Below are 12823 nucleotides of genomic sequence, written 5' to 3' on the forward strand. Positions count from 1 at the left end.
AGAACTAAAAATACAACAGAAGCTGGATTTCCCTTGTGGCCTCATTGTCTACCAAATTGACATCTGGAGACATCAGCGCATGCTACAGTCTACATTATTTCATAATATAGGTATATAGGTATAATATGACATATTTCATTCCAGCATAGATAGTTATCACTATTCCCAAGTGCAGCGACGTTGGTGGACTAGTTGGTGATAATGATCTGAAGTAGTAATAGTACAAAAAAGGTCAGCAAATTAAAAATCCAATCAAAATACATTTTCAATATATGTACGTTTATTCACTGTTTACTTCCATATAAAAATAGTTAACAAAGCAGTTATATTCATTCATGTATTTTACAGCATTTAAGGCAAAAGAAGTACAATTAACTAAATTAACTAAGTCATATAAACCGAAACTCACTAATATTTTGCTGTGTTTTGACTACTGACGCCGGTGCTTGTTCACTTACCGTCTTAACCATTTGAGCTATTTGAGCGTCAACCACAACAAACAGCTGTTTCAAGAACTTTATGCATTAAGTTAAAATCAAGTGCAGAACTAAATCATTTGTGTCGCACAAACTGACACAAAAGAAACATGTATGTAGGATAAAGTACATTACAATGATTTGAAGTGTGGTTTTCCCTCCAAAAATGAATTTTTTTTATGTGGCTGAACTTCGTGTTACAGAACTGTGACACAGCGGGCAGAACCTATATTTGCGAATCTCCTGCTCCACAGCACAGTGTTTACACACACTGCACATCCAGAACTGGTACTCCTGGATCGGCAGTCCTGTCACAATGCACGTGGGTAATTTTCCTTCCGGCCTAAAAGGAATAAAATAGAATTAGTTGAAGTCAGATAATACTGTGATGTCGTTCAGTACGTGGATTAAAAGAAGACAAAGCATGCAACATGTCCTCAGTTCTGGTCTTTGTAACTCTATGTGTGACACAAGCTGTTATGCTCACCCCTCTGATGATCTGTCCAGCTCCACTGTGCGGCTGTCCTTTGGCGTGTGCTTGGTGAAGATCTCCAGGGCCAGATCCTCGTAAAGCTGCCGCTGTTCTGGGTCCAGACTCTCTAAGGACTCCAGCTTGATGAAGGCTTGTGAGCATGTGCCAAAGGCCCGGTTAGACGTGGCGCAAATGGCGAGCAGAGAGTAGATCTCCACCACTGGGATGATGTCATCATACTCACGCAGGTGAAGAGCTTTAAAAGTAAATGGAGGTAAATAATGAAGAATTAGACCTCCACTCTGTTTGGTCTTTATCTATTACAGGAAACTAACTCGACTTATTGCAGCCTGAGTGACTGCGAGTGACAATATTCATGTTTTTCATTATGAAATCCATGTTTGAGCTGACCAGTTTGCATTCAGCTCAGTTAGCAGTTATAGTTATAGTGCAAACCATGACGAATCTTTTGTATTGACTAGTAGAAATACACTAATTATATATACACCCAGTTACCCAGCTCAGCTCTAAATCAAGCTTAATAAAGATCAACACAAGCGGGAACATGATGTCACGTCATGTCTAATTTAATGTTTTTGAGCACCATGAAATGTTTTCCTAACGTGGCTTGATAAAGAAGAATTCAAATTAGGCAAAATAAACAAAAAAACTAATTTAAATGAAATTTGAAACTATCAACAGACTTAGCCTATAAATACCTCTCACCATCTATTCACACAAACATACTGAGGCCATTTCACAACGCTACACATATCAGATAAATATCTTGACTTGAAAAACTTTTTACTCAGTTTTCTTAATAAATGTAAAAGACAAAACATTTTAATTGATAGTCTGCCTAAAGGATAGCTTATTGAGTATTCAACATTTCAACAAAACATTTCAGTTCAGCTTTGTCTGTAGATGTGGCACACAGATTATCTATAGAGTATCTTGTGCCTAAACCACAATGCTGTATCAGAAAATGGTTTATTTGTGCAACAGCTGAATTGTGTATCTTAATAAGCTGTGGAAATGTTATAAATACTGTGATAAAATAATGTAAAAAAAAAAGAAAGAAGGTACTATATTAAGAAAATAATAAACTAAAGTCATCTATGAAGATGTGTGTGTGTGTGTGATTTGGTACCTGTGCGTATGGCATTCTCCATGTAGCCGTCATACAGCTGCCTCTGAGCGAGCAGGAAGAAGTGATACGCCTCCGCTCCACGCCAGGCATTGTCCACAAAACGATTGTCTGAAGAGGTTGCATCTTCCTCAAGCAGCCCAGCGAGTGCAAATGTTGCCTAATTACAGCAGATGGATTAACACTACACAGTACAATACTGTACAGAGTACATAGTGTATGATCCCTATCATTTAAAATATTGACGTCAGCTCCAGAACAGGCCATAAACAATATTGAAAAGCTCTTATTAAAAACAAGAAAAATATATTCAAGATATATTTGTAAAGTAAACTGTAATATATTACCTCAGACTTCTTCCCTTTGGCTTTGCTCTGCTGTGACGTCTTCACCTGCTCGTGGTAATTTTCAACAAGATGTGCAGCCAACACGTAGAGCTTCTTTACTCGCAGTGGTCGGGTCCTTCTCTCCGCCTCCTGATTTGCTATCTGCAGACAGAAAGTAGACAAAAATTTCCTGGTATGTGCTCAAAAAACTACGATTAATTAGCTACATATCAGAGTTTTAAAATTCGGCTTCTCTCTTAATCTGAACAAAGAGACTGTATTAAACCATTTCTAATGAAGCTACTTTAAGGAAAGAGCGTGAAAACATAAGACTACCTTGAACATGAGTTTGGCTGCATCAAGAAAATGGTGGGCCTTCCGATAAAGTTCCACTGCCTCCAAAGTTTTATTCTTCTCAAGTAGATGTGAAGCATATTTGGAAAGAAGAGATTTAATCTCCTTCATGTTGTGGGTCCTGGTGAGCTCCACTGCTTTGTTCCACTGTAGGAAAATGACATTCATTCAAAAACAAAGTTAAAACGGGATTATTGCAGATAAATTTGGAAAATACCACATTTAAAAGGCCAGTTATAGTTATATACAGTTATAGTTATATATAGTTGCTATAAATGGCAATGTTTACTTAAAGTAAGACTTCAATAAAAAATCTGTATTTAACTAAAATAACTTTCTTGCTTCTATTACACAAACCATTTTGAAAATAACCCAAAGCTTCACATCTTGCCTACATTCAGAGCACAACAGTTAGATAACACAAGGAGCCACTGTGTTTTTCAAACACTCAGGGGATGAGTCGACAGGAAGGTTGAAAGGGAAGCAGTTAAGATGACAGCCTGTTCATTTAATTCTCAAAAACACGGTATTAACACAGCAGGGGGAAGAGCCGAGAAAGGAAGAAATTAGAAATGCGAACAACTTCTCCTTTTGGATAAAATTGCAGCACAGATCAAATGACCTTTAAACAAAAGCCAGCTGTGGCTAAAAGACAGATGCAGCTTGCATTACTCATGTAAAGAAAGTACTCTCTATCTATGACTTCAAACCCAAACAAAGAACTGTTAAACAACCTTTTTTTCCCCCCATTTCCCATTCCCCCAAATGTTAAAACTGGCATTGGAAGAGCATAGTTTGAGAGCAACATTCACACTCTGGGGCTAAATATCACTCAGGAAGAGGATGGGAGTGGGAGGACAGCAGGTGCCACACTGACTGCTGCGGTCCAAAACTGTCAAAAGTGTGTATGTCACTCAGAAACTCCACAGGCGCCACAGGATTTCTGTCTGTCTCTCACCTGGTTCAGGTGGACACAGGTGTCGACGGCAGCTTTGGGCTGGTTGCACTTAAGGTAGGCGTTCACAGCCTGTTCACACATGCCCACAGTGGCAAACATCTGTCCAATCTCCTGCAAGGCAGAGGTGGAGAACGGCAATAGAGTTATTTAAAAAGGTACAGATGCATACATACAAGAAGCCTGAAGGGGATCTCAAAGAGTTACTTTTGGTTGAACCGAAACATTTTGGCTCACCGGTAAGAGTTTGTGATTCTCCGGCAGCACAGCGGTCAGGTTTTCAAGCCCATCATAGTCCTCTAACATGTAGTAGCATTCAGCCAGCCTCTCCTGGTTACAGCCCTGGAGGTAGTACTGCACCGCGTTGACCCTTGAAGCAGAAAAGATCTATATTTGAGACCAACAGCGAGGCAGTGCTCAGGGAGAAAAGATCATTGTGAAATCAACCTTATCCAGAGAAGAGGTGCAGATTTTTATTAAATATTGATCCACAGCCGAGTGAGACAACTACATAATTACGCATTTTAAATATTCATTGTTCTTTACTCCACGTCATGCCTTTGCCATCCTAGGAGAGAATAATTCAGCTTGCAGAACAGTACTGAATGATGTGCATCAGAGAAGGCAAAGAAGTGGGTATACTAAATGCTGACAAATATGTAGGCTAAGAAAGAGTAAATAAAGTTGCAATACCACTTCTGTCTGTCAGCAAAGTAGTCTCCAACTGCATTGTATGCCTGTTCAAGCAGAGTGTCATCACAGTCACCAGAGCCAGTTTTGAGCAGCTGGAGCACCCGGAACCAGTCTCCCAGCTTGATCCTAAGACTGATGGCAAGGTCCCTACAAGAAATAAAATATCCACTGCCTGTAAAAATGACAAACTAAATAAAAGCAAACAAGAACGGAATCAGTCGGTGGAAGTTTTGATGTCACCGTACCTGCGATCCATATCCAGGTACATCCGCTCAGCCTCCTCAAAGCTGCTGAAGTAAGCTGCCACCTCTGCCTGTTTCATGGGCTCGCTCTGCAGGTTGCCCAGGCGCTTGACAAACTCAATGCCCTGGTAGTCCTTGCAACGGACGAAGGCCTGTTCAGCCGTCTTCAGATCCAGTTTCTGGAGGGCTGCCTCAGCCAGCAGACGCCTGACAGGTTTATAAATGAGAGAGGGGTCGGTGAGCTACCATACCAGAAGATCTGCATGGCATGACGCATAAATCTTTATACCCACTTGGGCACAATTTATTTAGATTCAAACTGAAATGGAGCTAACCCAATATAGAGTCTTTACTGTAATCAATTCATTCATGTCAAAGTCTCTCCAACTTTGCAAGATTACCCATACACCACAAACTGGAAGTGACTGCTAGAATAGGAAGGGCCATTTTTTTTGATGTTGCTAGATTTTGAGGGATGCTGCAAGAATAGACACATCAGCCAGAGAACACATAAGCTGCAGCGATCACACTCAGAAGACTTAGCGTAAATCTCTTGTAGTCTCCTATCCTCTGCCCACATCAGCATGCAGTAAATAATTATAGTGACAGCGGCTAATAATTTGTAACTAACCTGACAACAAACTTCAAATGTCTTTTTTTCTTTCTGTCCAATGCAGACAATTAGAAAGTGTTGTTGAGAACTGATTTTGCTGCTTTTTGTCAGTACATAAACACACCTTGCACTGCTGCATATAGAGACACCTGCACAGTCCGTGCCAACCACATTGTCGCTGCACTTGTGCAATTAAAACAGGACCTTTAATCTTAAAACTATATTTTATGCTCAACCAAAAGTAAAGATCAAAATTGTGTATTTACCATAATCTTGGGTGTGGATTGTCTTCAATGAACTGTGAGGCATCTTCAATCCCCACTTTTTCAATCAATGCACGACTGTCTCTCAGGGAGCGGATTTCAAAGTTGATGAGGTTGTCTTTGTTTGGCCTCTCTGGATCCTGTTGAGCAACATCCCATGCCCGAGTGTTTAATACATCAACAAATAAAATACAGCTTTGAGAACTTTCGAGGTACAACAAAGTGTTTCAGCACCTTAAATGACACTTTGTTTTGGACCAAAGATTTACCTTCATGATTTCATCAAGCAGGACAGATTTGATTTCCAGGTCTTCAAAGTTGCAAATGTATCCAGATGTTTGGATTGGTTCCTGTTTTTTTAAAGATACAAGTCCTTATTGCCATTAACATTTTCTAAAAGACAAGAGAGCTGACCATCAAACACCTGAGCACTCACCTCTGGGTCTAGGTTCCTGAACACATACATCCTGGTCTTCTCCATCATGGCAAACAGATCAGGATTGTCGTTCGCCCACTTCATGTCCCAAACATCCTTGCGCTCAAACTTGGATGGATCTCCTGCAGATGCCTGATTTCCTGCGCTGTCATCTGTGGAGGCGCGAACATCCAGGTCCAGCAAAGTCAGCACGCCCGCAATGTCGATTATGGCCAGACGACTAAAGAAAAGAAAGATTTTATGTGACAGCACTGCAAACATTAGATTCAACATCTTTCTGTTGTGACAAACTCAATTTTGAGTTGGTTAACAAAAGATATGTGTAAAGCTATGGTTTTAATCTTCTAAACATCAATCAATACTTGCCTTGAGTTGCAGTTCAGCGACAGATAGTACGCTCGGTTGTTCAAAGTGTATTTCTGGATTAGAACAACATTTGGGAGGCTGTATCTATGGATGGTGCCAGACTCACGGCCCTGTAAGCACACATACAAAACATCCAATGTTTTACTTTAACTTTATTCCATGGTTCAAAATTGTAGAATTAAAACAGAGATACAAGTACATACCACAATCAGAGTCTTATCTGTTGCTGTAATACAACAAATGGGATCTCGTGTTGCCTGAAACAGAACAACAACAGAACATATAGCATTACAACGAGGCGCCAAGGCAAATCCTATTTCCACAGCACAAATACTTTGTACACATAGAGCCTGTAACCCAGTAAGAAAGGGGAAGCATTATAATTTTAACACTGTGGTTAAGACATTTTTAATCAATTGATGTTTTCTTTATAATATCTGGTATGTGATAAATATAATCATGGGAAATGATTTTGCCAGTAACAGTCCTCCATACACATACAGTGGCTAAAATTCAAATGTAACACCTTACTGTACTAAAATAGCTCAGAAGTCTCTTTATAGAGTTCATTTTTGATGCCTGGATGTTACGAAACCTGTGCTACACAAGAGGTAAAAAGGTCTCTTACTGTGAAGGCTTTTGCAAAATCTGGACCACTGTCCTTGGCTCCAGATGGATTGCTGTCAATGTGATAGACTCTAGAAAGGCAGGAAGTGAGAACAAATGAGTCAGAGAGACAGCCAGAGACAGACAAACAGTTGTCCATTCCACTGAGGTGAACTGTGGTCCAGGTGCTAGGATAGCCCTGGCAGAACATTAGGTCATGGCCAGCCTGTCTGGAACCTCAATGGCATTTGATTCAGATGAATGAATCCTTTTTATGACACCAGCATGACACTGAAACAGTACGCCCAAGGTTTCACCCACTCACTCGCAGAGTCCAGCCCTGCGGTTATCTTGCCTCGTTGTAACTTTCCATGATCGTCTTGATGTGAACTGTAATTTCTGACGTGGGTGTTCCATTTTCTCCCAATCCACTACCTGGCTTTGTTAAATACAGTCCTGGTGGCATCCAGTTGAGATGCCATGTTACGCCAATGTCTGGGAAAACTCACCTCTCTCTTCCTTCCTTCTTAGTTCTCGTCACTTGGTTGATCTCCAAGGCAGTTAGTTTTTTCGCCACTCTGTACTGCCACAAGTAGAAAGCCTCTTTGGATGCAGCAATCACGTGTGTCTTGGTCATGGTGACAAACAGTGGATCTGACCACGAAGACAATGACATGAAATTACAAAGACAAAGATCAGTGTAGAGTCCTGCGTGGATATATACAAGAAAACAATACAATGTGTTCTCAGACAGATAAACTGATTAGTCTAGCAAACCATCATGAGGAGACACCTCCAAAAGACGCTCCCTTGAACTCAGTCTCTTGTTATTTACCAGTGTAGGAGATCTGAAACCCATTCACACAACTGAGGACTTCACACCTGCAGACTTTAATGTGTCTTGGCCTGAGCGTCTCAGCAAATATTCAGCCAAGCCGAGACAGAATGCGGAATATTTGTGAGATACGAAGACGCCCTGTGCTCAATGTCTATTTGCTATAGGATGTTGTGGCCCATGAAAGATGTTAACTGTGGGCAGGCAGCTGGAAGAACGCCAGCCACCGTTTCTCCATACACAGTGTGATCTCTCACATTGGCTTGATAAAATACACCAGCCTTATGGTAAATAAATTGTAATATTTCTCTCTTTACTGTATGAACTCACCAATGTCAATGTATTTTGAGTCCAGTGGAGTCCCAATGGAGTTGCACAGAATCAGGACATACTGAAAAACACACAGTAGTGCAATATTATTCTAAAGATCAATTTCTGATTATTTATCCAAAGAAATAGTCCTCATTTTGAGTGTTTTTATTTGTACATTACCCTTGCATGACTCCCAGACTCTAACTCAGCATCCTCCTTTGTGGCAATGAATTAGAAAAACAGGAGGCAAGACAGCAGAGAAACATTCGTGATCTTTACTACTACAGCTCACTGTATCCTCTTCTGCATACACTATAGCTTCCCCATTGTAAGTTAGATCTGTCAAAAGCAATGACTAAGTTTGTCTGTGAGTCATACAGCATGCATCTAGAATATCAAGTAAACGTGCAATGTTTTATAGATCATTACACTGTTGCCACGTTAGGACATAAATACCTGAGGCTGGGTGTCATCTGCCTTGCTGGCTAGGATGCAGAAGTCCCCTGATGTAGTGATCGACATCAAGCTCTTGACATATTTGACAAACTTCTCATTGTTTTTGGTGTCCCAAAACACCACACAGTACTCTTGCCGCTCTGGCTTTGTGTAGGCGTACACAACTGTGCTGCAACAGTAGCCCCACTGTTAAAAACACATAAAAGAGCTGGTGAGATGAAACTTTTGTGTAGAATAAACCAAAGAAAAAATGATCAAATAAAAGACATATTGCTTTGGACGTGTGTGTGACAACAGACCCAGATATGACCCAGTATTTCTTGGACAGAAAAAGTTTAAACATACTTTACCATAGCAGTTTAAATGTAGGATCTAGGTCATCTCAGAGTGTCTTCAACCACTGGTTCCTCTCCAAAGACTCACACTAAATAAAAGCAAGCCACAGGTGTTGGCATTTACCTTGTAGTCTGGTCTTATGTTGGCAAAGTAGATGTAGGAGTCCACAGCCAGGCCAATACGCAGCCCTCCTCCCTCCCAGGCAACTCCTGTCATCTGCTTCCCAGGAACCTTTAGAGTTCTCAGATGCTGTTTAAATGCAAAAATTGAAATTATTCCCATCTCAGAACACAAAACACATAAGACATTCTATTTATTATAAACATGGTCATGTGATGCATATGCTAAATCTTCATGAAGAAAACTTTTCCCCCCTCACCTCGCCAAATGGTGTATAGAACTGCACAACATTGAATTCTTTCTCCAGATTTGAGGCTCGGAGAGATCCCGCCACCGCCAGAACGCTGCCACAATGATTCCACTGGATACTGACCACATTCATCAGAGTGTCAATACACACCGGGTCTGCAGAACAGGACGGCAGCATAGATCATTATCATGGGTAAACATTTCATTCAAGTGTAACCTGGAGAATATACTTCAGTCTTTTAAGTGTTTTTTTCTCACTTTCATCATTCTCGTAACGCATGATCTGACATCTTCCGTTGTCAAAACAGATAGCGAGGCATGGACAGTCTGGTTCGACGTAACCCCCGGTTCCCGCGTACCAGTGGATACCTGCTATACTGACAGCTCCAGTTGCATTGGTGAGACAGCTGATGGTCATTTTCATCTGAAGCATAACACAGATCATTGCAAAGTCAAGATATGCTAATGTATAAACTGACACAAAAAAAAATATGACAGGATCTTATGTGCATGAAAGAAAGGGAGAGTCACTTTCAGACATATGAAGTCACTACTCTGAATCGCTTAGTTAGTTCTGCAAGTTAGTGCTTTTCAGAATCAGAAATCAAAGTAGTTCTACATAGATACAGACTAAGATGAACTGATATTCCTTTTTTAAGTAAGCTTATGCACTCACTATGAAGTTCCCTTGATTGTCATAGATTTGTACTTCCCCATTGGCCATGCCAAAGAGGAGGATCTTGCTGTCTGGCGACCATGCCACATGAGCAAGCTGATTTCCTTTTAGCTCCTTTCCCCAAATCCGGTTTCCTACAAAAAAAAATAAAAAGGCATTTATCCCACTGTATATGTTCATACTCATTCCCTCAGTATGTGAACAAAGCAATCATTGTCAAAAGAGTTTTAGTGTTTTTATTCTAAAGTTTTACACACAATTTAATTCTGTTTTTACCATCTACGGATCCAACAATGACCGCTCCATCTTCATACACAATGCAGATCTTCTGACCGTCAGCATTCCAACTCATGCTCCTCACCACTGACTTGTTCCGGTTGTTGATCATCTCCTCGTACCACGCACCTTCGAAATTGGACAAACAAGACAAACAACTATAAAAGTCAAATCTATTATAAGACAACTTGTATTTTTAGTTTGATGACAGTAATCACCTTTGTATAGCATCCATACAATGATGAGTCCATTCTGGTCACTGGTTGTCAGCTTTTCATACTGTTCGTTCCATGTGACCACTTGCACTGCTCCTGTAAATGTTGAAATCATGAAGTGTCAGATCATTTACCTATGGCTCGTTCCACATCCAGCAATGTCAGACTTTTATTTTGTGGATGCCCCCTGTTAACTAAATACTAAATATAACTTACCACTGTGTCCCTCTAGAGTCTGGTTCATTGACAGATTACTGGGTGCAGCAAGACCTTTAAGTTTGGCATCATCTGGAAAAAGAGAAAAACAGATTGGGCAATGTCCAAGCAATTCTCAGTGAGGGAATAATAATATAATTAAAATTAGGCCGCTTTATATCTTTTAACCATCTCCAAAATTTGGTTCGGTATTGGTATTTTAACATAAACAAGCTCAGCACATAGCATATCTGAGTTCAAGAGAGGAGAATGTTGACTCCTCCTGTGCTGCCGCAACAATGTGCCACAACAAGCCACACTCACTCCTGCCTACATTTATGTGGTGTGTTAGTGAAGGGAGAGTCTGTGCTGGTGATAACTCTTGCCAACATGTATGGGGCTAAATTATAACATAACTGATTTGTGTATATTTCTCACTTTTCCTCCTGATGGTAAGAATAACCCACGAGATTTGTCACTTTTTAGAAATAAAGTTGCTAAAAGGTTCTAAAAAGTCACTAAATCTGGCGAAAAGTTGGCAACACTATGTGTGTGTGTGTGTGTGTGTGTGTGTGTGTGTGTCAGATACCTGTATGTGAGTAAGGCGGCAGGGATAGCTAAGATTGTGTGAGCTCATAATCTAGATTTATTTTAAAATCGGGACCACCAGGACAAGGTGGTACCATTTCTACTCACAACGACTAGACACTGAGAAACCAGAACAAAGTCAAAGTTCTGGCAGATTTCTTACACAATGTAAGAAAATCCTCAAATCTCAGTCACATGGGTATTACATAAAGGCTTTGACTGTTACAGATACATTTGAACAGAGAGCTGAATTTATGCCCCAATGTAGCAAAATAATAGCAATAAACAGACATGTGATGTATGTGTAATTTTACCCATGTTTATGTAGTCTACAGTAGACTACATAAATGGAAATGGATTGGTGGCTGTGAGTGTGATAATTTCTAGGGGATGTATGACTGAACTATACTTATGGCAGGATAAATATTACTGCTATATGTATTTTGAATATCCATCTTATTATCTTTTTATTTCATGTCATGCTGGTATGTGTATATCGTAGGCTGCTACGTCTGTACCGTTTGTGGTATGTTGATATGTGTTTTATGGTGCTGTAACCTTCCCTATCTCTAAGACAAATTTCTCCCTGGTGGAGACAAATAAAGAAACCTAAATCTAAACCTAAATATGTGTATGTTTATTAGTCCGTAATTTAAGTGTTTTTATTATTATCCCATCAAGTCTTACAAATCTTACAAACTACAGATTTTGATCACTCAACAATATTTCATTCATATTCAGATCCAGTGACAAGATGGACAGTATGTATAAGGGCGCATTATCCAGCATATCCCACATTTATACTGTAAAGTACTTCACATTGTGTATTATATATGTTTAATATGTTTGTAGATTTGCTTAATGATGTCAGCTCCGTGTCTCTCCTGAACTTACCTGTCTGGGTTTCCAGCTTGAGCACTCTGAGAAGCCCATCGTCTCCTCCACAGGCAATGAAACCTTGATCTTTGTTCCAGGAGACACATTTTAGACAGATATTGTTGGGGATAGCGATCTATGAAACACGGAAAAATCGAAGCCACATTGTTAACCAACGCTTTGAGTCTTGATCTAGGTATCTAGATGACAGCACGCCAGAGGAGGTTAAACACTCACCTTCTTGCTGAGGTAGATAAACATGGTGGTGGTGACGTATCAAACTGAAATAAATTGCTAACAGCGTGGATTCATCGTTACAGCTTAACACAACAAAACACTGACATGACAGCCAGCTGCATGATGCGGCCTCGTAACGTTAGCCTGACTCGTTAGCTTTGCTGGTTACCGAGCTAAAGCGACACCGTTACCCAGTAAAAAAAAATGTTAATGTTACATGTAGTCTCAGTCTTTAACAGCCGACTATGCATATAGTGGATAACATTATCAAATATATTGAAATAGCTGCTTAAACTAAGACGTTTCGTTGCCTATAGAAACTCCACTACTGAGAGGCTGGAGCTTCCCTCGGTCTCCCGTGGTAACCGTAAACCGGAAGTTGCGTTTGGGGGTCATTGTGGTAATTGTAGTTTTTCTTGTTCGCACCTTGGTGGCAAGCATTCTTTTGCATTTACTTTAGCCTACTGTAAATATGTTGCAGACCCATTACATACATTATAGCC

At 40.2% G+C, this 12823-nt stretch overlaps 1 protein-coding gene across 3 annotated transcripts; it reads right to left on the minus strand.

Annotated features, from left to right (window-relative positions):
• Positions 1–262: 262 nt before the first annotated feature.
• Positions 263–12708, minus strand: wdr35 (WD repeat domain 35). 3 transcript variants are annotated; one of them, XM_027275141.1, is made up of 28 exons: positions 12321–12708; positions 12102–12219; positions 10641–10712; positions 10428–10520; positions 10210–10338; positions 9934–10067; positions 9516–9681; positions 9268–9413; positions 9012–9137; positions 8553–8738; positions 8277–8309; positions 8115–8175; positions 7459–7603; positions 6972–7041; positions 6547–6600; positions 6344–6453; positions 5978–6197; positions 5811–5891; positions 5545–5681; positions 4669–4872; positions 4424–4570; positions 3968–4100; positions 3734–3844; positions 2758–2922; positions 2443–2583; positions 2099–2255; positions 964–1204; positions 263–819 (listed from the first exon to the last, which is right to left on the minus strand). In XM_027275141.1, the coding sequence occupies exons 1-28, from the start codon at positions 12342–12344 to the stop codon at positions 654–656; spliced, it is 3570 nt and encodes a 1189-aa protein (XP_027130942.1). In that variant the 5' UTR covers positions 12345–12708; the 3' UTR covers positions 263–653. The 3 variants fall into 3 exon arrangements, with proteins under 3 accessions (XP_027130942.1, XP_019123089.1, XP_019123090.1); XM_019267544.2 differs by having other exon boundaries at positions 8277–8312; XM_019267545.2 differs by lacking the exon at positions 8277–8309.
• Positions 12709–12823: the final 115 nt, after the last annotated feature.

This window comes from Larimichthys crocea, chromosome XXIV, assembly GCF_000972845.2.
Source record: "Larimichthys crocea isolate SSNF chromosome XXIV, L_crocea_2.0, whole genome shotgun sequence".
Taxonomy (NCBI): domain Eukaryota; kingdom Metazoa; phylum Chordata; class Actinopteri; family Sciaenidae; genus Larimichthys; species Larimichthys crocea.

Excerpts from the sequence above, each read along its gene's own strand:
- wdr35 (XM_019267544.2), bottom strand. The coding sequence starts at position 12,344 with ATGTTTATCTACCTCAGCAAGAAG. Across the intron at positions 8,739-9,011 it reads ACATAAGACCAGACTACAAG|TGGGGCTACTGTTGCAGCAC; the intron begins GTAAATGCCAAC and ends TGTTTTTAACAG. Across the intron at positions 4,571-4,668 it reads TACCTGGATATGGATCGCAG|GGACCTTGCCATCAGTCTTA; the intron begins GTACGGTGACAT and ends TATTTCTTGTAG.